Source organism: Colias philodice, chromosome 21 (assembly GCF_061535455.1).
Source record: "Colias philodice isolate Cphi_HAF_F1 chromosome 21, ilColPhil1 Martin Lab GWU primary, whole genome shotgun sequence".
NCBI classification, from domain to species: Eukaryota; Metazoa; Arthropoda; class Insecta; order Lepidoptera; family Pieridae; genus Colias; species Colias philodice.
This window is the reverse complement of record NC_143106.1, coordinates 1902511-1928591: the sequence shown is the minus strand read 5'-3', so window position 1 is coordinate 1928591 and position 26081 is coordinate 1902511. Positions and strand designations below refer to the sequence as shown.

Sequence of the window (26081 nt, the reverse complement as noted above, 5' to 3'; positions counted from 1 at the left end):
CGAAGCTGCAAATTAATTAAATGTAATTTTAAATTATCGTGCAAAGATTTTTATACATTCGCTTTAGAAAATGAAGAGCTATTAAAAGCTGTTTCTTCCAACAGCAAATATAAATGCCAAAAATAAATTTTCTCTATTTAACATTGCTGTTTTAATTATCTCCCGTAAAAAATAACTAAAACTCGTATTTTTGATGCTGTTAACCCTTAAATCCTGGCATCTTAAATACTGGCAACCCTAGGTGCGGTGCGGTCGTGTGGCGAGTCGATCGCACCGCACGAGTACGGTGGTCCGGTCGCACCAGTTCGAACGTCTGTTTATAACATTAGACTCGAAATGAATGACCATAGATTATAGAAATTCAGGAATCGTTCTTTACTTTATTACAAATACTCAAAAAAGTGTTGATGCTTTCTGTAGTAAATCACAACCACCATCAACTAAACATCATTTTTTGATTATTTATACGTGTGTAACAAGTATAGTATCACAGAAAATTAAGACAATAGTTACATTTGTTTCACTCAGAAACCAGAAAACTTTTAGAAAGGACTGTCTACAGATGGATGTGTTCCGTGGTCAAGAAAAACTTACAACCTGCATAATCAGCTGTCAGTGAGATAGATCATCTGTCCCTGTAAATATAAAAGCTAAAACAATCACAACACGTTTTGGACTTATAAGTGTAAATAATGAAGTGAATGAGTACATTACAATGTGACCTCGACGCTGTTCTCAGCTGGTCCTGACGTGGGGAAGAAATGGGATAATAACCTATCAAGGTGTAAGGAGATCACAATGACCGGGCTCCCGTGAGGCCACGAGGAGAAATCGTGTACAGAAATATAAGTTTAAGTGAAAATGTCTGGTGACTTCCCATTCGCGGCGAAGATAGTTAGTCCATTGAAATGTAACGAGAAACCATGGGATTTGTGGGTGAGCGAAATCGGTCACTTGTCTCCGAGACGAGACAACGATGGAACGTTTACGACGCCGGCGGCGGTGGACAGCAAGAGCTCGTCCACCCGCCGCGTCCACGACTCCCATCCGTACAAGGTGGCGGAGCGGGGCCAGGCGCGCTATCGGCGCGCGGGCCTCAACCGCCTGCGGTACGAAAGCATGAGCCTCCATGGACTGTTTCCGCAAATGGACAATTTAAACGCTGCAGTGTGTCACATGTGCGGAGAAATAGTGAAGTGTAGTGCAGTGTACAGACATTTACTTGAATCCCACACTGGTGCTGAGCCAATCCTTCCACCTCCACCTCCTACAGTTAAACTAAAATCGGCCCCCGGTCGAAGTAGGCATAAGAAGGAGCCACCACCTCCCGTTCCTGTAGATATCCACCCCGTAAAGATGGAAACCTCCCCAGTGCACACGGCAGCCGCTCCTTTATCTAGGATAGTTTTGCCACAACCTGATTTACAGTACCTGGAAGAAGCGAGCACCTCTTCAGCGATAACTGGTGAGGTGCAGATAAGCATGGAGAGCGGAGAGTTACCTGTTGTCAGTATACAAGATACGGAGGATTTACCACTGGGAGAAAACCTCACTGATGACATTTTTGCAATAATGAACTCTGAAGGCATACAGAGTGCTGATGACATCACAAATGCTGCAGACTGGAAAAATATAATTAAGGATATACATGACATAAATTTTCCTACGACTAGTGAAACTATGCAATCACAAGACTTGTATGCAGCCTCATTAGATACATCACTAACTGGTTATACAATATCAGACACAGATTTATCAAATTTATCATTTCCACCGAACACATCTCCCATGTTATCGACGGTCGTAGACAATGTACAAACTGCTCAAGCTTTAAAGGCTCCGGCGACGCCGAGCACGAAGGCGCAAACGCGCAAAACGAGTAAAACGAAATTTAATCTACGAGAATACGATCCAAACAAGCACTGCGGAGTAGTCACCGCCGAGAACCCCAAGCCTTGCACGCGGTCACTCACGTGCAAAGCGCACGCTCTTTCGCTGCGGAGGACTGTGGAGGGCCGCGCGAAGCCCTTCGACACGCTTTTAGCAGAACATCGCGCCTCGAGGGATGCTGCGGCTTCGGGGAACACGTACACCCCTCCGGTCACTCACCCCCCGCCACCGGCGCCCGTAGTCACCCCTGCGCCAGTAACGACAGTTCCTGTCAACCTCCCACCGCTCCTAGTCAATACTTCAATAGACCTCGGCACTTTCAACGGCTTAACGACTGAGCAGCAAGTGAACGACATCTACGCGAGTTGGCTAAGCGTCGAAGATCCCGTGTTACCCGATACGTCAAGCATCACATCTCTCCTCAGCCAACCACTGCCCACTGATTCTTTTCTGTTACCGGACGACGCGGATATCCCCACGGACGTACCTATACTAAGTATAGCACCGCCAGCGCAACCGACTCCTCCTGTGAAGGAAGAGAAGCCGGAAGGTCCGCCGCCATTGGTGCCGAGCGACGTCTGTTGGTACTCCTCGTGTCCGCGGCCGCTGGCTCTCTGTACCTTCAACGCGTCTCACGCGGGCAGTGCAATAACTTTAGGCAAGAAATTCGCGACCGTCCGGAGTAACATAAAATCGTCGTTAACGCGGTCGTCCAAGGCGTCTGGTGTCGCGAACAATTACTACAGCCAGAGCCTGTCGTCGCTGTCAAAGACTTTACATATGAACAATGCTAGTAAAACGAACAAGCCAGAAGTGCGCAAACTAATAGTGACGTGTAGTTCAACTAGTGGTGGTAGTAAGGACGTGCAGCAGACGTTGAGTGATCTATTCGGTGGTGACGTGCGGCACACTTTAAACGGACATTTGGGACACTCGGAGCGCAAGCCTCGCGCTGCGACTATCAAAACCGCCAAGCGGCCTTCCTCAGCAGTGCTCGATCTGGGTTTCTCTCTAGATCCGCTCTTAGCTGACGAAAAATGCTGAACAATATAAGCAATCACTGGTTGTGTAGTCACATAATTGTATATTTATTTTTTTTTGTAAAGAATCGAATCGGACTGGCATTGTAAATGTTGAATAATCACGAATTTTGTCCCCCAACGGAATTTAAATGTTATGATAAAGTTAAATCTCATTTTTCTTTGAAAAACGAACTAATGTTTGTATTATTTTGTATATTATTTATAAGATTTTTTAAATCGGTCCGCCGACGTGAATGTCGGCGCGTCGACGAACAATTATGAAATAGATAATGCAGAATGGTTGTATTTTTTCGATATGACATAACTCATTGTTGATACTGAAATGAATACTGAGAAAATGGCCTAGGATTAATGTTTAATGTGATGAAAATTTCCATGTAAAAATATAAATATTATTAAAATTAAGTTTATCCATAATAGTAAATTGCCTCCTTTTGAAAATACCTCAGTAACCAAATTGTTTTAATTAATGAAAACCTTTAATGGATTTGACATTGTTAAAAATTTCCCACTGTTTTGTGAAAGTTGTTTACACAGTGTTTGTTAGCGAAGTTGGTCGCGTATCCGATTTCTTGGAACCAATACTCAGTTACAACACACTTCATACATGATTGTGCAAAAGGATTTTATAATAATTTTCAATACATATATTAGTACTGAATTACTGAGCTCAGAATGATACAATTTTTACTAGGAAATTAAAAAAGATGGACGCTTATAGTGGTATTTTCCCTCATTTGTTGTTAATCGAAATATAATTTTTACATAATCTATTTACACACTCACTTTATTTTCTTCTGTATGTTCGCATGTACAACACAACTGCTGAACTGATATTTTTTTTATCAATTTGTTTTTTTTTTCTTCTATCTAATTTAGTAGCAAGATATTGCCTGTACTTAGGTACCTATATTTTTCCTTTTACTTTTCTGGAGTCAATAAGCTGTGTCCTAAACAGTTTTTTTCGTCTATGTCTCTAATAAATATTTTCTGATGTACCTACACAATTAACAAGCAAATAATAACATTTATTACAGTTAGTTTAAAATCTAGCTGCAAGATTTTTATTACTTACATTTTATTTTATTTAGATGGAAAAAGCTCGATGAAACGCACAACTTCAAGGCGTGGCCGTGGGTTCAACTCCCACGAATTGTTATTGTGAGATCAGATTCTATCTAATTACTAATTAGGCTATTATCCAGAAAATGCTTTTCACTTAAAAATACAAAACTCAACAGCAGGCAAGTCCTGTGATGGCGAAGGTGGGTAGGCGGAGGGAGAGTAGGAGGTTCCCTCAGGTATCGGAGAAGTATACTGACTACTAGACTGTATTTTTATTTGGGTTTGTTACCTCAGAACTTCCGACTGATTGAACCGATTTCGATGATTATTTTTTTAAATTGAAACTTTCGGTTGGTCCTTTTTAAATTTGATGCAGTTCTGATCATTTCAAGGCGGTTTAAGCCTTGTATGAAAAAAATGAGCCGCTCATTCGCCTGAGCATGCTCAAGTGGATACAAGGCGCAATATTTCGTCAATGACTATTTTATTAATGTTTGGTACTTGGATTGGATCAATTTGGCAAATGAAATAAATCGTAGTTTTATGTAAGATTTCAATCGCGTTGTTAATATTTTTTTCCTGAACCAATGTTGCTATTCAAGTTCATTTCGTTAAATTCGATTCTGGCTTTTCACTATATTTGCATAGAAAGACATAAAAAAATGTTGGTCTAGAATCCTAAAACTGTTATCTATATATAATAATATGTGTTCTTGTAAAACACGGTGTTTAACAAATAAATAAATAGAAACTTCAATTTTATTTAGGTACCTATATCAATAAATGTATGTAATGTATAATAAGAATCATATATAGGTACCTACCTACTTAATACAAACATTTCATCAAAAAGGAGAAAATTAATTCTATAGAGAAGAAACGAAATGAATTCTGGAAGGTTTTCTTTTTAAAAATAAAAATATCAACGTTGATGCCTCAAAGCGTGCCAAAAAATAGACATTCATACATACGCTTGAAAAACATAACCCTCTATCTGGCACAGTTGGGTAAAAATAAATATTTTCAAGCCTAGAAAACATTTAATGAATGTGAAAGATTGTGAGGATGTGTGTATGTATGTACATACACATGTGTGTACATATGTGTGTTCTCCTTCACCAGAAAACCACTGAATGGAATTTGATGATACTTGACGATGATGTAGACTGTAGCTTATGTACCAATATAACTGAATACGCACGGCACCTATTTTTTATTTAAAAATTAAAAATACTATTCTAGAAGAGAATATTTTTAATTTTAAAATATTCTGAACAGTTTGTTTTTTTTTGAAGGCACTAATCTCAGGAACTACTGGAACGATTTGAAAGTTCTTTCGGTGGTAAAAAGCCACAGTAAATAGCCCATTTATCGAGGAAGACTAGGTACAAGTTTTTTCATTATTCAGTATTATAATATCATCCCGACCTACCAACAGGAGCGGAGCAATGTGGGTAAAACCGCGGGGCACAGCAGCTAGTATTCTATAAAAATTAAGTATAGAATATATTTTAAACTAATGTCAATACAATGCGATTTTAATGCATTTAACATTTTATTTAAAACACAAATTCAATCATTAAAAATAATTCCGAATTACAAAATAATCCATGACCATTTATTTATATATTTTCCTTATTGGCATAATCTTTACGTAAGTATCATTGAAGTTAGTAGGTAGAAAAATAGATGTAATCCTGTAAGATATTCAAGACAACATCTGCTGATTGTGTTTCTAAAATAGTTTCTGTATCTTTCAAATGCAAATGTAACACACACAAAGTTCAAAGTTTACATTTGATACTGCCTTTACGTAGTTAGGTATATCTAATTTAATCTTCTTCATCACTACATAGTATAAAACAAAGTCGCATTCTCTGTCCCTATTTCCCTATGTCCCTATGTCCCTTTGTACGCTTAGATCTTTGAAACTACGCAACGGATTTTGATGCGGTCTTTTTTAATAGATAGAGTGATTCAAGAGGAAGGTTTATATGTATAATAACATCCATTAAATAGTGGAGAAGTACCGTTATTTTTGAGGTTTCTAATGTGATGTCGTAAATAATTACATTTCTTCCGCTTACATTGCAAACGCAGGCTGAACCCTACGAGTTTTATCAAAATAATGTACTAAGTATTGTACACATTGAAAAGCTCTACAGAAAAGTCCGCGATGGCATATGTCTATCTCTTATGGATAACCCACAATAACTTTTTTTGTCATTTACTTTTTACGACAAATAATGGCTAATTTTCGAAGCGATTTTAACCAATACAGTATTAATCCTTAACGAATAAAATACCTTGAATACATTGTTCATTTAATATAGATCTATATGGCCCTTTACACCGTATGATTTAAGTGAATATTTTCGAAGATATTACAGATTTAAAAATTGCGGGACGTACCGTTTGCGGCGGTACCGGCCGGCCGGGCCGCTATGTTTTTATATACAACGTTAAAAGTTTTTCTGTAGTGTATTTAGTATCAGCATTGCACCCGCGCGAAGCCGGGGCGGGTCGCTAGTATATATAAAAATGAATCGCAAAATGTGTTGGTAAGCGCATAACTCGAGAACGGCTGAACCGATTTCGATAATTCTTTTATTATTATATTCCTTGAAGTACGAGGATGGTTTTTATGAAGAGAAAACGTAAATATGTACCACGGGCGAAGCCGGGGCGGACCGCTAGTTTCACATAAAACTTATGATTTATGAATTGGTTTTGGATACCTACGATAGTTAAAATTTTTGTAGTCATTTGACCAGTTTATTGGAACAGTGGTTAGTGTAGTACGTGAGTGTAGAAACAAGAAGCCCGGGGTTCAGTCTGGTAGAGCACAGAAGGCTGATCAGTGATCACATGCTTGTCCCTAAAGACATTCGATCAGTGAACTGTAAAATAGATGTGAAATTTCTGTCCTAAGCCTACAAGGCGTGCTACGTGTGAGCTTATGATGTAGCCATCCTCTAAAAATGCAATAAAATGGGGAATGAAACTTTATCCCATTCAGAACATTTATTTTGATCTCGCGAGCGAAGCTGCAAGCAACAGCTAGTTTATAATATTTTATATTATGAGGATAAAATATGATAAGTGGTTAGAGCAACCAAAGATTCCTCGAAAGTCGATTAACACCGAACAATAAAGCTCAATTATAGGATGCAGCTGCTTTGGTTTAATTTTAATTTACTCCTCTTTTGTTACTAAGTAACTACTTAGGTAGTTATTTATATTGATATTTATATTGACGATCTAGGGCTACCGGCTTTGCCATTTAAAATAAGTATAGGTACTTAGTAGCTACATCCACTTGGCGCCTGGCGGTCATAATATGAGGTGATCCTATACCATTTCTTACTCTTTCATTGGTTGTTATCCTATCCTTAGTGACATATCACACTAGCGGATTGCGAGCGGTTTCAAAGCGGAGCGGGTGCGCAACGAATACGTTGCGGGCGCGCAACGAACACGCCGCGGTTGCGCAGCGAATTCGTTGCGGACGCGTCATTTTGTATACTCTCGCACAAAAGCCAGCCCTTCCGCCTTGCCTAACTTCCATTCAATATTTCCATCGTTTCTGTAGCACTCAATTTTTTAACCGTACTGTGGAAATGCACTTACTTAACAGTTAACTAAAGATGTAATAACAACTGGAGTTGTTAAAAAAAGGTGCTATAAAATTGAATTACTAGGACTTTTAGAATGTACCATACATTCCAAAAGTATGTAACGACTGACCAGTATAATCTCTCCCATAGCAACGTATGTTATAAAGAGATTTTGTGAACCTAATTATGAGCAAAGTGATAGTGAGTTGCTGGTTGCTTGATAAAATTTTCTATTCACTGCTATTTATCTAATAATAAGATAGCCCTGTTTTAGTTAAGGAGCTTTAACATTTATTTCACTAATGAACTTTCTTAATGAGCAATTAAGTTATCTGATTGCATTTCGACCAAGATTTAATAGATAAAACAATACCCTAAACATTAACATGTTATGAAACTCGTAAAAAATAATGATCTCATAATTATTATACTATCACAAGTTATAAGTAACAACCAGCACGGATTCCATTTTGTTAATGAGTGTACATGACTGCGACGTAAACGTTGCGCATCTGCCACGCGTCCGCAACGAATTCGCTGCGCAACCGCAACGTATTCGTTGCGCACCCGCTCCGCTTTGAAACCGCTCGCAATCCGCTAGTGTGATATGTCACTTAATCATTTCCTTAATAGGTATTATTATGCGGGAAATTTATTAGAATGCATGGATATTGGTTTTTAATGGTTCGTTGTTGGTTGTTGCTCTTTCCCGGAAAAAATATTGAGCGATACTTTGCAGTGATGTGTTCTATGTTTCTGCCATAATACATTCAGATAATACTTAACACTGTATTGTATTTCAGATACATCATGTAAGTACTTATTGCCCGCGAATGAAACCGCGCGTCACAATTATTCGTATTATAGTGTATGTGAATATGAGAACTATAATCAGATAACTAATGCGTTATTGAAAACGTTGTTTCAGATGTATTATGATATTGCAATTTGACTTGCCATCAATCTTCGTATTGACCTAGATCGCGATTAGTGTTGGCCCGAGGCATTAAGTTTGTAATTGGTTATTGGCTATATGCTGATTTCAACAAGTTTACGTTACTGTACATACGAAACTGGATTTTAAACACTTTGTATGACTCGCCAAATTTAAATTCATTCAATACTAATACATACAATAATATATACTTTTTTCATCAATTAAGAATGAGAATCTCGATAAGTCCGTTATTTTTTATTGTTGAATTAGGATTACTCATCATATCAATACATATTGGCCTAAGGCCTTCCTTAACGGGTCTTTTTATGATGTGTTATTTTAACTTATTGGTTTATTTTATGGTGATATATTAATTGTTAGCTGTGACATAAAATATAAATATAACGGGGAAGTTTTGATTATAATCTTACTTCTTAGACAGAGATAGTATTCTCTGTCTACGATTAAAATACTTGGTAACTCATAGAATTAACGAAAAGGGGCTTCCTATAGGTGGTAAATGTTATGACGATTCAAAAGTGCTTTTATAAGAAATCTAATTTAAAAGCGTTTTATTAGAGGTCCTAGACTCCTAGAGTATTCGACCGTAGTCTTGCTTATTCGAACTCAATTTATGATGATGAATCGAAAGTGATAATCAACCGTTTGATGTGTCATCGTGCTACGCGATGAAACCGGAATATTTCTGGGCATCACATACAGGCTGAATGTTTACATTAAAATTCGTGTAGCAGTTTTTATAATTAAAAAACACATAAAAACGAACAGACAAACCGTAAAAAGATATATTACTACAGGTATATTAGTTGATTTAAAAAAATATGTTACATATAGGTATCAAGGGTTGATGATAAAATAAAACAAACAAATTGATAAGATTTTTTATTAATAAATATATTCTCTGAATAACTACATTTATGGTTAACATAACAAAGCACAGGATGAATATGACAACTTTTTAGTTATAGTACGATTCAAACTTAATGGCGGCTCGGAAAATCGTATGATGCGCAAATTTTAGATATTAGCGGGACGATAAGGGACCGCACTCGCACCTGCACCACAGAATACATAATAGTAGCTAAACGCTACAGAACGGACACTCTCCGCCTCCCGCCAAAATTAAACACTTACCTCACCCCGCACGATCACGCTATAGATGGTCCGCATTTTTCCGTAAGGACGATACGCAACGAAGATTGACAACATTAATCAAATTGACTTAAAGTAATTTTATTATTTTGGATTTGTGATTATCGTTTTTCGTAGAAAATGGTTAGATATTGTGCTGTTTACGGAAGTATTTCAACAGAAAAACGCGAATTTCTTTACGCTAGTCACAATTAATGTGCGAACCCTAAAGCGTTAACACACACATTTGCAGTCTCTACAGTGTGACTGTCAAAACGATAATTTTGTATGGAATGTCCGGGGTGTGCCTACACCTAACTTGCGAGCCGCCATTAAGTTTGAATCGTACTCTACCTATTATAAGCTATATCAAGCAGCAAAAAAAGTTATAGTAGAATGAAATCATATGGACAAAAAGTGAAGCTAAATATTACCATATATCAATAATTCGTAACTTTTTATAGAACAGTTAATACAATAAACATGTATAATTATGAAAGCTCTATTGCAATAAAGTATATTGTTTATAACCAGGATATTTTTAGAATTTGGACTATCAAAACCTCCTCACTTTTTTTCTACAAAACCTTAAAATATAACAAACTTAAATAACTTAATCAATATTATTTTTTATTCGGCTTTATTTTAACTCCTTTTGTCTTCGACTTCACTATGCCTTTGAATTGTTTCGTTGTAACAGCCTTTTTCCTGTAAATAAAGTCATGGAGTTAGTAACAAAAAAAGATACAATATATGTAATAGTTTAAATAATCTTGTTAGTACGATATTTTTAAAACTTTATAATCCTTTCACAGGCATTGATATAAGAAATATTTTCAGAGAAAGATCGACAGTTTAATTTTAGTTCAAAAGATATTTAAAATACTAGATGTAGTCTACTAAACTCCAAAAACCAGTTCGAACTCGATTTTTTGTTTTTATGGCATTCAATTGCTCTATAAATATAAAATTTTAAAGAATAGAAAAAAATTGATCACTGCGCGGGATTCGAACCCGCGTCTTTCCGCCATTCCGGGGCGACGCCTGGACCAACTCGGCCGCCCATGGATAGGTTTTAACGTTTTTAAAAATGATATAATATAATATGTAATACCTAACATCACTACATAGTATAAAACAAAGTCGCTTTCTCTGTCCCTATGTCCCTATGTATGCTTATATCTTTAAAACTACGCAAAGGATTTTGATGCGGTTTTTTTTAATAGAACGAGTGATTCAAGAGAAAGGTTTTAGTATATAATTTGATATGTTTTAGACAAAGCGGGCGAAGACGCGGGCGGTAAGCTAGTATATATAGTATATATGTATTAACTTTTCACCAAGTGTAAAAAATTTAAAATTAAATAAATATACCTCTTATTAAGATTCTTCCTCGACAGCGGTAGATACGCGTACGGCTCCGGTTTTCCCTTCTTCTTAATATCTCCCTTCGCTTTCTTGGAGCGGTAATCTGTTCCTACAGATGTTACAGATGCTCCTGAACCAAGAGGTCTGGAAAAAATAATATATTGTAGGAAATTAAAACGGGTTAAAACACGTTTTCTATATCATAGATCGAATTTTTTGTGAGTATTTGAAATGCGAGAATGTGTTTTAAATACTTATGAATGTAAATATGATATGTATAGCAATAATATAATAAGAATGTTTATCCATTCTTTCCGGCTTATATTTAAAAAGTTTGGAACAATTTCAATTGCATTTGCAAAAATTATAAACAAAAGAAAATTTTACCAATAAAAAATACAATTTTTTGTTCATAACTTTTCTTTATTTCTTTTGGGCCTTAAAAATAATTTAATAAGTAAACACTAGAAAATAAGAAATACGCGATCTACAACAAGATATTTAATACTTTCTTTAAAAAATTGCATAAGTTATCTTTTAAAGTAAATTCATCAAAAATTATAATATAAATTTGTTTACCTGTGTATACCCTTTCCTCCAGCCTTATATTTCGAAGCCACAGTGACAGTGGAAGCTCTACTTCTATTTGTCCGTCCGCTCTTTATACTTAGAATATCATCATAACGTCGTTTCGTGCCTGGTTTAACTAATTTCGACGGTTTCTCATTATCTTCACCATCTGTGGAAAAACAACAATTATTTATGTGTAAACATGAAAGTACTATACAAAAGAAACTTAATCTACTTATTAAAAGGAAGGTAAAATAAGCCGAAGCAGCGTAATATGAAATATTCATTCAAATTAACACCTTATCTCGTGGCAATAAGGTCCAAAGTGTATTGTAAAAAATATCTTAATACCTAACCTACCAACTTAACTTTAAAATTAACCGATTAAGTAACATTAAAATTATTGTCTTAAATCAACATTATATACCTATATTTCTAAGTTAATAGCCAAGTTTGGCGCAAATTAATCCTATGTAGTAAAATAGATAATAAGGAGATAATAAAATTACCTGTATCATCAGTATCACTGTCTATATCACCACTGGGCTTGGGCTCATCATCACCATCATCACCGAAGTCATCATCAGCTATGATCAACCTGCCATCGGGCGCGGTACGGAAGCCGCCATCTTTCTTCTTTTGCGACTTTTCTTCGATCGCGCGTTTCTTCTTTGGATCCGTAGCTAAATAAAACGAAAAAATTTAGAATAAGTTGGAAAAAAAGTCGAATCTGATATTTTGTGAACATGTTGTCTGATTTTTGTATTTATGTAACACTGATATTTTGTTATTTCGATGAAAGGCAACAATATTTATAGACCATTATTTCTTGACATAAAGATTTTTTTCGCTTTTTTCACATTTATTAGTGATGAAGTAGATGGGCATTTATTATCCAGAATGGCAACTATTGACCTAATTAGGTAAAATTTACAAACATGTTGATGGTACTTCAAAACTTCTTCACTTGAGAAAAGCTTTCTCAATAGTACGAAAAGTATCAGTTATTTTATAATATGTATATATAAATTATAAATCTCGTGTCACAATGTTTGTCCTCAATGGACTCCTAAACCACTTAACCGATTATAATAAAATTCGCACACCATGTGCAGTTCGATCCAACTTGAGAGATAGGATAGTTTAAACATGTAGGTACCACGGGCGAAGCCGGGGCGGACCACTAGTTTTCCTATAGAATTTAAAAATGTATCTTCCATCAAAATGTAACATACCAGTAATCTTCCTAGCGGAAGAAACATCAGCCAAATCGACAATATTCTCCGGATCATCTTGAATCCAAGCCTGGTTTCTGCCCTTTTTGGCCTTCGCTTTAGGTCTCTCTTCGTCCAAGTACTCCATCTCTGAGTCCGAGTCCTTAAGAATGTCCTCTAGAGTCTTGGACGTGCCTTTCACGGCTATGTCCGTTTCGGAATCGGATTCCTGTTCTCTGTAAAGGTTTTTGGGCAATGCAGTATGAATAAATGGTTATTTTTATTTGTTAGAAAAGTGTTCATTAATGGGAAAAACTATGCTTGTTATCCTTTGATCGACTTTTTCTAGTTCTTCTATGGTTGTTAAAAGGTAGACATTTTTTTAAATATGAAGTTAATTCAAGATAATATAGCCATTATCAAACATAATCAAAATCACAATCCTGATTATTAAGGGTATTTAAAAGTAGGCATAGGAACTATGAGTCCATATAATGACCAATCGATATTAAGACGACAGTTTTTTTTTAATTATAACTTCAGAAGTATCATTTCAACTGTTAGCATCAAAAACTTTTGTTAAATTTAAATTTAATAACTTTTGTCCTCTTAAAACCCAGACCCATAATATCACCAGGTTACTAAATACATACCTTCCTTCCTTCATTCTCTTCTTGCGATTATCCATTTTCCTTATATTCCTAAGTCTACGCAACATAATTTCATCCTCCCTCGGTATAAGCTTCTCAATGGTTTCCGAACCGAACTTCCTCGCCATACGAGACAGGAAATATCCGATTTCCAAACGTGAATGACGCTTGCAATCCTCCGACATTGTGGATAAGGTTTTGAACAATAGCGGTAAGCTGCCGGAGAGAACTTCTGTGGGGAGCACTTTTGTGTATACCTGTAAAAATTGTTATAAAAATTGGAAAATATTTTCTACGATATTGGAAATCCAACATTATTCACGGCATATTGATATTTTGTTAAATATCGCTTATAGAATTCATCACCTGTCTATTTTTCCTTAATTGAAGATTTTTTTAACAAACTCGCGAAACTAAAAACTTAATATTCATCATACATACACAATTGCCAGTGGACTATAGTCTTAAAGGGATTGTATTAGAGTTCATTCTACAGATTGCTTTTTATCAATATAACTTTTCACACATTCATACAATCTCTATCTCTTCTTACTTCTACATTTATTACAGCAGCAGATACATAAATTCTACATTTCAACGCCACAAAAAGACCCAAACCTTCAAAAAACTCATAGCCGCAGCCACAATCTCCCTATTCCCGTTCATCATCATTCCAGCCATCATCTCCAACAACCCCTGGACCAGTTCCAAGCCCATTTCCTCGGAGAAATTGTATAGAGCTGATGATAATGCTCGGATTGTGGCACCAACTATACGGGGAAGGGGTGCGGAGAGACCCGATTGTAACATATCTACGAACGCTTGCATGCCTGGGAACGAAAATGTTATTTATTTATTTTTAAGGTTCACCAACAGGTGTTACATTTATTGAATCACATCGAGTACTATTTCATTGAATTTCTTATATATTCATTGCTTATTCAAAGAAATTTACCGAGAAATGCGTCGTAAATATTAGTTTTTAAAACAATTGGCAATTTATTTATTTTTTTATGTACCTAGCTAAAAAAAAGAAAGAGATGGATAGATTTTTTACGAATATTTTTGTTCTAATTACAAGGTTTACCAAAAAAATACCTTTAATTTATTATTTATACTTTACACATAAGATAATACTCATATTACTGATGCTTATTATACATAATTTTGAAGATTTCATAAATATTTTTAGACGTCAAAAACAAAAAAAAAGACCTGTCAAAGAAAACTCACCTCCATCCTGTCCCTTCAGTATATTCCCGATCGCGGTTATAACACTAAACGCACATTCCCTACACTTAGTGTTGATGTCTTTAGTGCATATAACCGATTCGGCTATAGCCGATTTGATGAGTTTACTTTCCGCGTTGAGATTCGACGATTGCATTGTTATTAAGTGTTCTATGCATCTGTAATAAATGTTAATGTTTGAAATATAATTTGAATCAAAAAAGGTTAATTATTATTATGAATATACACTAAAATCTAAAAAAAGCGCGTGTTTGCCGAGCACACGTGTCAGAAGTGAAACTCCTTTAGCAAGATTCAAAGATATCAAAATCGTCGTCTTACTCGTGACGTGACATTATTGCCATGACGCGACCTTGAAATGTTACTCTCAACGCACCTAAAGAAATTTCACTAAAAAAATATAAACATTCTTTCTTCAAAACTTTTTTATTGGATCTGCATATTGAATTGAAGTTGTTAAAATAATATTAAACTATAGAAATTGAGAATAATTAGTTTGAAATAATTTTACACACAGTTAGAAAAACGACTAAATAATTTTCAATATCGCCCATAAAAAATAATTTATAGAGCCTTAATTTACTATTTTTCTAAGCTTTTACACTAACCTTAATCTAGCCGCCTTGCTGCTATCAGCCACTTTATTGAGAGACGTCATCAACAGTTTCTTTATTTTCTTATAATTCGACTTCAAAAACTCTTGACAACTATCATTATCACTTTTGAAGATCTCTTCCAATATCCTGTACGCTTTTTTGTGTTCCATTTCAAGCAATTTCGCTTTGTCCTTGTATCGTAATTCTTTTTTATCCTTATCATCTTCATGATTCTCGTCGTCCATTTTGTCTTGGTTTTCTTTTTTAGTTTTTTTATGTTTTTTCGGGTTTTCCAATACTGTTTCGCATAATGGGTATACCCATTTGTCGAAAAGATTAGCAATTTGTTCGCTACTTTGGTAGAGTACGAGTAGACGGATTATATCGAGAATCGATTCGCGTTGGAAATGATTGTTTTCGGAGGTCTCTAGTTGTTGGAGCGCGTTTGTGAATAGCTCTTCGCGTAATGATTGATCACATATTGTGAGATATACCTATGAGAAAATTTGTTTTTAGATATTTGAGATATTTTGTACAAAACATTATAGTAGAGTAATATGTAATTGTGATACATTTAGTTAATAAAAACTTTTTAACGTTTTTTAAATTATGTCATGATAAAATTCCATTAAATAGCGGTTTTTATATAAGGATATTAACTGAAAACTAGAGGCATTGTATTAATTCTGCCTACGCATGTAATTGGCAGAGTTTCTAATGAACGATACAATAAACTTTGAACATTATTGCCACGAAATAAGGTTTTAATTTCAATAAATGCTAATACATCTGAACATTTTTTGACGACCTTTTAAAGGTGATTAAATTGAAATTATAAATGCTATAATCTTACCTGTATAGTCTCCAAAGCGGCTAGCCTCTGTCCCTCTGCCGTGCTCCCTTTAGCCGGTGACATATAAATATTCAACAAAATCGGCACATAATTCTTAGCGAATCTCCCCAATTCTGCCTTATCTTCATCACTATCTACAGAACACGCGATCAACTTCCTCAAAGCCGCCATTACAGACAGTCTAAACTCAGGATTATCCTTTAAAACACTCCCCAAAACTCGGGCAATCACTTTAAAACTGTCCTTAATGTCTTTAGGAGAATTACAGAAACTGGGCAATAAGGCCCAGAATTGGTTGCACAATAGATCGTAAGTATGAGAGCCTGGAGTATCATTTGCTTCGGCTAGTTCACGGGATTTTCGCCGACAAAAAGTGGCCAATTCTAGAATATCAGTTGCAAAGTATTTCAGGTTGGAATTGGTTATTTTTTCCTTCATAACGGGTAGTAACCAACTTCTATCCAGGTTTATTGTCTCTCCGTTTCGTATGGGAATGATTTTCAATACGAATTCTGGTCCTAGGGATTTAATAGCACATCCTGTAGCGTATTCAGCTTCTTTTTCGTTGAAAAAGTTGTGACTTTCGCGGCGATCGTTCAGTTTCTTTAGCAATGGTCCGAGAGAGTTTGCTACTTTTTCATTTCCGATCTGTAAAGACACTTTAGTATTAATTGATAATACTAAACATGGTAATAAAAATATTCACAAAAAATACACACGCTATAGAAGTATTGACAGAAAATTTGTCTTGTACAGAAAACTTCAAATATTTATATTCAAATTCTACAATGCGACAGCACGGAACAAAAGTTAAAGTGCAAGCGAGAGCACGATATTGCAAAATTATCTTACTCATATGTCCATCTCACTCATATTCTAAGAGGGATAGCATTTTATTCAACACCAAAGTGCGTGAGGGATAACATGAGAATTCATAGCGAGATAACATGATGACTATAATAGTAGTGTAGAAACTACTCTCCAAACTAGTGTTAAATAATTATTTTTCTTTATTTTTACGATTTAAAAGCACTTCTCAAACGAATTCAAGTAAAATAAAAAATATGGATTTGATACATTACCTCAAAACAAACAGCTATAGTTAGAATAACATGTTTGATCGCCTGGTTGAACGGATTATCGAGACCCGTTCCGATTGTTTTAAAGATGGCGTCGATATGTGACTTGTGTTTTACCAAACATTCCTCCGAGTCTAGCGCCGGCTTCACGCAGTCCAGAAGAATTGCCTTAAAGATAAAAGGAATAAAGAATTAATAATTGCTCGTATAGCGATATCTAATTGAGATATAGGTAAACCAGAATCTGATGGCAAATTGGGAAATCAAAATTTTGAGTGTGCAACCCTAGGGAAAATGGACTGAACGATCTTGATACTGCTTATTTTTTATTTTGTCCTCAAAATCATTAGGCACATTACATAAGTGAACAATACTGTACTTAATAATGAGATATCCACTTAATATTATGTAGGTACATAGTACATACTTATATGTATAATATACATATTACTTTTATCTATGTAATACATATTATTATTTACACATACCTATATTTGTATATTCATTATCATTATGCCATGTAAAAATATGGATGTAATGATAATGCAGATCAAAACTAGATTGCTAATAATTTTTTATAAAATAAAATAAAAATAAAATAAAACTATGTTTATTTTCGTAAGTATTAAAGACACACACATTATAAAATTGACTTGGACAGCTTGGACTTGACGAATAGCCGTATTGGAAAAAAATTATATTGTAATCAACAAAAAATATTATAATTACCTACTTATAATATTTTTTATTTTAGGTATCAAAACGGGTAAGTCCAATTTACCAATAAAATATTCAAAATTGAAAATTATGATGTGTTTGACCCTTCTGCATCGAATGTTTTTCTATGCACATTATAAACAACTCCTCTTGCTTGTGATCGCAGCGGCTTTTTCGACATTTTCGAAGATTTTTTAGACAAAATCCTAAAAATTATTCATCAATTGCAAAGAAGACAAATAATTTGACAACCAATTTGATAGTTGTCAAATAAAATTGCCATATGAAAATCTTTTATTTCGTAAATATAAATATGCCATCAGATTCTGGTAGACCTATACTAACTAAAAATGTATGTATATTAATTAGGTAGTGTTGAAGTAATATGGTATTATCATAAATATTAAGATTTTCAGAATCTTTTGTAGAAGAAAGCTTTTATTATTGTTTTTAAAATGGGTGTGGTACAACAAATTATTAATTAAATTTTATTATTATAGATTATTCATAAACACTAACACAAGTTGCCAAAAAAAAAAAGACGGGTTGCACTCCGGGAGTGCCGGCAGAAGTGAAAACTTGATTATTAACGTTCAGCATGTTTGATATTTTGGAATGGTATCCGTCTTACGTATTGAATATAAGGTCTAAAAAAAAAACATCCGTCTTACGCTTTTTCGATCAGGCCACGTGTCTTGACGCGAGTTTAAGATTTTATACCCAACGCCGCTAAAGAAGTTTTCACTTCAAAAATAGTTTTAGGGTTCATACGCACTATGCGGGTAGCCGCATTGCGGGTAGCCGTCCGGCTGACCGCAGGATGCGGTTGCGAATGCGGCTAGCCGGACGGCTACCCGCAATGCGGCTACCCGCATAGTGCGGTTGAAGAACCGTTGCGATTTGCGGTCATGTCAATCCATTTCAAAGATGAAAATGGAAGAAGTTGCAGCTATTTACTACATTTACACACGTTACGTAAAGAAGAAAAGCAAAGAAAGAAGTACTGGGTGCATCCTTATTTGCGAACACGAGATGAGAGCAAGCATTTTGCAACCACGTGCACACACTCACTCAATTGCGGGCAGCCGCAGACTGAACCGTACAGTGCGTATAGCAACCGTCCGGCTGGCCGTCACTCGTGACGTAGCTCTCCGAGCAACCGGAGCGGTCTGCGGGTAGCCGCATCGCAGTGCGCATAGAAATGAATATTACGTACATAATTGTGCTTGCGGTCAGCCGGACGGCTACCCGCAATGCGGCTACCCGCATAGTGCGTATACGCTCTTAAAGTTTGACCAAGAATAGATATTTGTATTTTACAAATATGTTATTACACATTTCTTATGTTCTCTATTTATTAGTACATAACCATCAAATTTTAGTTATTCTTTTACTTAAAAAAAACAACTCACTTTCAGTGCGTTGGTAGAAGCTGCGTTAACTTCAGCAACGTCCGAGAGCCACAGTTCCGACACACAAATGCCGACGAACGCTGGCAGGTTTGGTATACACAAGTTTATATCGAGACTGGAATGAAATAATAATAATTATAGTTATGATATTTTAGAAACCCTTTTCTATTAAAAAAATAAAATTGTCTATGGTTTATTACAGAGGATTATAGAAATGTAGCTTCACAAAATTCTTGATGATATTGCAGTAAAAAAAATGTGTTAAATATATTGTACTCATAATATATTTATTCTTAGGGCCGATTTTTCAATGCTTGGATAAAATTTATTCGTCGAATAATGTATAAAACTACCATTTTAAAAACGTATTCTAATTGCCCGTATTTGACAATTTACGAGACATTTTAATATTGTCGTGTAATACTTTATTGGACGGATAAGTTTTATCCAAGCATTGAAAAATCGGCCCTTAAGGTAACAAAAAAATAGAATTAAATTCTGTTATGTTCAGTTTAGTTTAAAAAGTTAAGTTTTGTTAAAAAATTCTTCAACAACATATTTATAAAACTTTATATGTATTCATAAAAGCGTTAGCCGGCAGTCTAGACGCTATCGTATCAAAATTGGACAAAAACATTCGAGTTTGAGTTGGGCTACATACCCAGCAAGACATCCATATCCCTGTTGCAGTACTGTAGCCCACGCCAATATTTGCCCTGTATCATTCGCAGGTGGTCTGGCCGCCATTAACGCTCTGTTCAACTGTATCGCAAGGTTTGAGGTTATGTTTGACGATTCTTTGGGCGTTGAGAATAAAGCGTGCAATGTGTGGAGACAGCACGTTTTTATGTATATATTGTTGTGTGTCATTAGTGAGAGGATCGCTTCACAGGTTGTCTGAAAAAAGAGAAAGAAATATTTATTAATACATTTTTGGTAGAATTAATAATTAAGTTAAGGATAAGAATATGTATCATATTTTATGAAAGGTGCCATGTATTTTTTTTACATTTTGCATTTTATGTAGTAATACTTTGTCTTTTTATGTGAAGTTATTGTTAAAGCAAAACAAAACATATCTGGAAGTTGTGAAAAACCTTAGTTTTATGAATTAAAATATTCTAAAATATGTTATTCAATAAGAGACCTTATATAATTTTAATAAAGAACACTTCAATTAACAAACACAACAGTAGAAAAATTCAAAACATTTTTTAATGCAGACGTGATAAACCTTAATATCAACACAATTTATTATATTTTAGTATTTACCTTAATATTATCCTTACTGAAAGCTGGCAACACATCGCGCAGCATAGCTAGTGTGTGCAACACAGTCCTGTGTCCTGAGAGCAAGGCTTCCGGTTTGATTCCTTGGAGAGAGTATTCCGCTACACGATTTGCGGCGGGATGGAGTTTCACCTAAAAGTTATTATATTATTGTTTATATATGTTTTACAATTAAGTGTAAAAATTTTATCACACTCTTAAAATGTATATTTAAATTAAATTAAGCTTTTAGACATTCGTATTTATCGTTTTCTTTTTACAAAGGAGAATGACCACGGGTGGTATCGGTAAAATTTTAGTTGTGTCACGTATTCGTGATATTGTTAATTCCTATTTGTATTTATAATGATCATATTTATCACTATTAAGTCGTAATTATACCGAATAAATAGAAATAAAAGTAAAAGTTTTTGTTTTGACACAAACATATAATATATCTCTCTCTCTATCTCTCTTGCAAGCGTCCTGCGTCATATGTCATAGTTTCTATTTGAAATGAATGTTCAATGAATGTGTTCGACGCATTGTTCGACGTCATTTATTTTGAAATAATGTTTATTACGATTTTCTTTTCACATTTGTCTTGTAAATTAAAATATTACCTATGTAATAAATGTAAAACTTATCGTTCATCGTTAGTTTAAACTCGATAAAGTATTTTTTGAAGTGTTGAATAAAACTATTGTTTTATTTTTATTGTTGCGAACTGGGGCTTATTTACATAAAAACTTTAATCGTTTCTAAAAGTACTAACATCAAGCTTTAAATTGAGCTATATTTCATCTTGACACAATAAGTTTGATTGCGATACCAAGTGCCATAGTCACTTGGGCAATCTCCTTTGTTAAATTTAAATAATAATTCTAAATTAAATAGGTTATATTGAATTTGTTTTCACTGAATAATAATTATAAAAGGCTTACCTTATTCTTCTGATCTTCTGACGGAATCATAAAACAGCTGCCTCGGAGGATTGATGTAATTCCATGTTGGGCTGCTTTTCGCACCTATAATTTAAACATTATTAAACCACAAAATAATTTAATATAAAAAACTCAATTGCAATAAAAAAATTTATTGTTTGAAAATATTCAAAGCATGTAAATGTTTTTGAAGTGACGACGACGATTTTGGTACCTTTGAGTCTTGCTAAAGAAGTTTCACTTCTGACACGTGTGTTCGGCAAAAAATTTTTTACTATCAATAATTATACCGACACATACCTTTGGCTTCGAATGTATAGTAAAAGCGAGCACACAGTCAAACACTTTCATTGTCGACGAGTGCCCCCAGACCGCATACTCTTGCGCCCTCAACAAAACCGATAAACAACCTATAGCACTACGCAATAAGGTCCCGTTTTCAGAATTCGCATTCTTTTCCAATATATCCATGAATATCGCCGCAGAATCTGAGAACTGTTTACGTAATACTGCTTGTGGGACGGATTTGATTCCCATTGAAAGCAGGGATAATGTGGCTACTAGGCTTTCTTCGCCTTCTGACGATTTTAGAGTTTGCATCTGGAATAATAAGGAATTTTTTTATTATGTATTTCAAGTTATGCTGCACGGTCTAACGCTTATGACTAATTTTTGGTATATAAACTACATCACCGCCCAGTATCAACAAAATTTGTTTAGTCATTTTTGCATGAAAAAGTAAAAACATCCACACGTGGACGAACCAGCCGGCAAAATTAAGTAAATCTTTCTAATTAATTTTAGTTAAAAAAGAATCTTATTATATTATATTGTATTCATTGCAAACATTTTTCAACAATGTCAAGCAGTTTGTTTAAATTGAAAAGAGAGACATAATCTTGAAATATTAGTGATTTATAAAAAAGAAATCAAATACACATTAATATTAATTCAAAATTATCCATTTTTTTCTACTAACCAAAGCTGCAAAATACTCTGTAGTGGTTTCCTTGCCCCCTTGTTCTTTGATAACTTCGGTAACTGCGGCTAATACAGCTAACATTTCCTTGTGTACTGCATTGTTTGAATCGAACCTTGTTAGGAGTCTGGTTTATGGAAGAAAGCAAAATAAATAATGAGCTTTGAACATATTAATATTAATAGTGTATATGTTTATTATTTATTATAAGCTTCATATTCTGTATAGCTTGGAAGTCACATACATCAAAAGTAAAAAGGTAACTGATAAAAATATAATTTAAGTTATCTTTAATCTAGAGATTTGTATTTGAAATAAATTTCCAAGGAATAACTAAAAAACAACCTAATCTAATTTTATTAGCTATTAACTAATAAATTAAAGTATCTTAACATGTAGTTAAAACTCTAAATATAGCAAATCAATATGAGAAACTGTGAGTAAACTAGAGAATAATTCTAATAAAAAGCAAACTCACTTGCTAAAACTAATATTAGAGCACTGACTCCAATCTGAGGCAAACGTCTGAAATGTTTTGAACGTTCCCGACTTCTGTGAGCCAGTGTATTCTGTCTCTGTGTCATCATCGCCAGTACGCACTGACATACTTTCAAACTCTTTAGCTATAGTCAGCTCATCGTCAACTTTCTTGTTATGACCGTAGAGGGTCATATAGTCATGCTTCTGTAGCGCTTGTTGAGTTAGTCCTGAGTTACCTGATGAAGTTTGAGTAGTTAATTTAAATACCAGTATTTAGACTGATTGTAATTTGTATTATGATTTGTAGATAATATAGGTTTAAATTTTTAAATATTACTTTTTGCTGTTAAGTACTCGGCTGCATATTACATTCGATGTCCCCGAATTTCATTATTTTGTGCTGTTTAATCGATAGCTGGTAGTGGATTTTCTTAACAAACTGCTTTTCTTTTCCATCAAAAATGCGTAGTTTTTGTGAAAATCGAAATTGAAAATGATATTTTTTAAGGTTATTTTTGTACTAAAAACGCAACTTAAAGTAAAATCTTAAGCCATTATAGTATAAAAATGTCTAATTATCACACTCACACGCATTATTTTTAAATATATTTACGTACCTATTACTTTATTTACATATTACAATTTATTTTGTTAAAATAGTATTTTAACAATTTAGTATAGCCAAAAATCGTTCCATATATTTTTGTATTCACAACAAGCCACAGATAACACAGATTAGTTAATATGACGCAGATCACAGATTAGCAATACAAATATACTAGCTTATCATAGAGTATAAATGATACATTTTAATTTTTAATGTTTTTTTATAGCTCACTTGCTTCAGTTTTTAAAATCGATTAACTTTTACTTTTAGTATTCAAATAGGTAGCGAGGAGCGAAGCGACGAGCGTGTTAGGTTAACTGTTGAACTGCCGCACGAGCCGAGCGAGCGAAGCGAGCGTGCCGCGGCAGCGGCCGGCGAGTGCCAGAAGCGACTTTAGGGCGATTCCCACTCAAACAAAAAAAAACTACGTAGGTTTAAACAACCTGTTTGTATTTTATTTATGTATCGTAAAATTTTTGTTATTATCAAATGCTATCTAAATTAAAATTACGAAGTGTCTAGTCGTCCGCTAAACGGATGAATAAAATAAATTAGTCGTCCGATTACCGGATGAATAAAATAATTTAATCATCCGATTACCGGATGAATAAAATAATTTAATCGTCCGATTATTCGGATTACTAGATAACCTTTTAACACTAAAGCTAGTTGGGTTGGACTAAAGCAAAGGGGCCTCAGGACTTAGAAAATTTTTGATGGAGTTGGTGCATTATAACATCTATTTATTATTGTTTTATCGTAAAGATTACGCTAATATAAGCATGTTTTATAGGAACAACTTTTCTCTAAAATCAAAAATGGCCGAGATATTCGTCCTCAATTCGTTAGGTTAGGTTTAGGTTAGGTTAGCCTTTGGGTTAGGTTAGGTTAGGTTTCTTAAAAAAAAAACTACACAGAAATAGGAGCCCCGCGAAGCGGGGCTCCGTCGACGCCCAAAAAAAAATCAAGTTTAGGTTAGGTTAGGTTTCTTAAAAAAAAATACACAGAAATAGGAGCCCCGCGAAGCGGGGCTCCGTCGACGCGCAAAAAAAAATCAAGTTTAGGTTAGGTTAGGTTAGGTTTCTTAAAAAAAAAACTACACAGAAATAGGAGCCCCGCTAAGCGGGGCTCCGTCGACGCGCAAAAAAAATAAAATACTTCCTCCCCCCTCTCCTCCCCCCACAAAAAACCTATAATACGTGCGGCAGTTCTCTAAAGAATTATCGGACGATTAAATTATTTTATTCATCCGGTAATCGGACAACTAATTTATTTTATTCATCCGTTTAGCAGACGACTAGCGCTGTCCTTAAAATTATTTTTGACCAATTCATTTTAAAAATCACTTTCGAATTATATTTATTATCTACAATTGTGAACGCGTCATTTAACATTTATTATCTATAATGGCATGTCGTAAATACGTGGTAAATACAAACTTACATTTTTGGTAATATAATTTAAGAAATTGTTATAAGTAAATAAATTAATAATACGGCATTATATTTAAAAATATTGCCTGTGTGCGAGATTACTAGAAGTTTTAATACGACAATGGTATAAAAGTGTCGTTTTTAGTACAATAATAACCTTAAAAATAATAATTTTCATTTTCGATTTTCACAAAAACTACGCATTTTTGTTGGAAAAAAAAAGCAGTTTGTTAAGAAAATCCACTACCAGCTATCGATTAAACAGCAAAAAATTATGAAATTCGGGGACATCGAATCAAATATTTAACCAAGTACTCAATTGAAATTATATCACACTTCTATTTGGAAGATATCTAGTACAAAGATATCTGATAGATTTACTGCTACTAAAAGCACAGGAAGCTAATACAACTCTGTATAGCAATAGGAAAATATAACAACTAGGAAAACTGTATTTACTAAAACTACAGCTGTTTATTATGACTATTTTTTACTCACTAAGGTTCTCCTGGAAGAACCGGGATTTTGCCATTTCCCGGTATTTCTGGGTTTTCGGGTTTGAATTCGATGACTGACCCTTCTGCCATCTTTTCCCCTTTGAGGAACCTTTTATTTTGGATCTGAATTTACCCATGGTTTTTATTTCATAGCATTTAAATAATCAAAATATAACACACACTTCACACGTGGTTTTGGTTATGTTGAACGAACTGAAGTTAGCTGATATCGTCACATGTTTGTCAAATGTCAATGCCAAAATCCAGGAATACCAACATTACAAAAAATAAAATAGCCTAGGAGCCGGCTCACATTTTAGATACTTAATTTGTGGAAACATAAACTAATTATGGTTAAATTAATAATTAGAAGAATCGATAAAGGGATAAAAGTGTGTTATATTTACTATTCATTACTTAAAAAATTCTTGGTATAATTAAAATTCTTAATGAACATA

General features: G+C 34.5%; 2 protein-coding genes across 2 annotated transcripts; one reads left to right on the top strand and one right to left on the bottom strand.

Annotated features, from left to right (window-relative positions):
- The first annotated feature begins 373 nt into the window (after positions 1-373).
- LOC149478686 (uncharacterized) lies at positions 374-3651 on the top strand. Its single transcript, XM_089708425.1, has one exon. It carries the CDS (start codon positions 862-864, stop codon positions 2932-2934), a length of 2073 nt encoding a protein of 690 aa, XP_089564551.1. The 5' UTR covers positions 374-861; the 3' UTR covers positions 2935-3651.
- Positions 3652-9468: 5817 nt separating this feature from the next.
- On the bottom strand, positions 9469-25841 carry LOC149478685 (RRP12-like protein). The gene is made up of 19 exons (XM_089708994.1): positions 25625-25841; positions 23085-23322; positions 22607-22733; positions 21928-22227; positions 21628-21711; positions 20687-20836; positions 20076-20311; positions 19415-19529; positions 17289-17453; positions 16207-16854; positions 15366-15847; positions 14740-14915; positions 14125-14336; positions 13510-13763; positions 12878-13092; positions 12152-12325; positions 11652-11811; positions 11079-11216; positions 9469-10412 (listed from the first exon to the last, which is right to left on the bottom strand). The coding sequence occupies exons 1-19, from the start codon at positions 25758-25760 to the stop codon at positions 10328-10330; spliced, it is 4095 nt and encodes a 1364-aa protein (XP_089565120.1). The 5' UTR covers positions 25761-25841; the 3' UTR covers positions 9469-10327.
- Between the last annotated feature and the right edge of the window lie 240 nt (positions 25842-26081).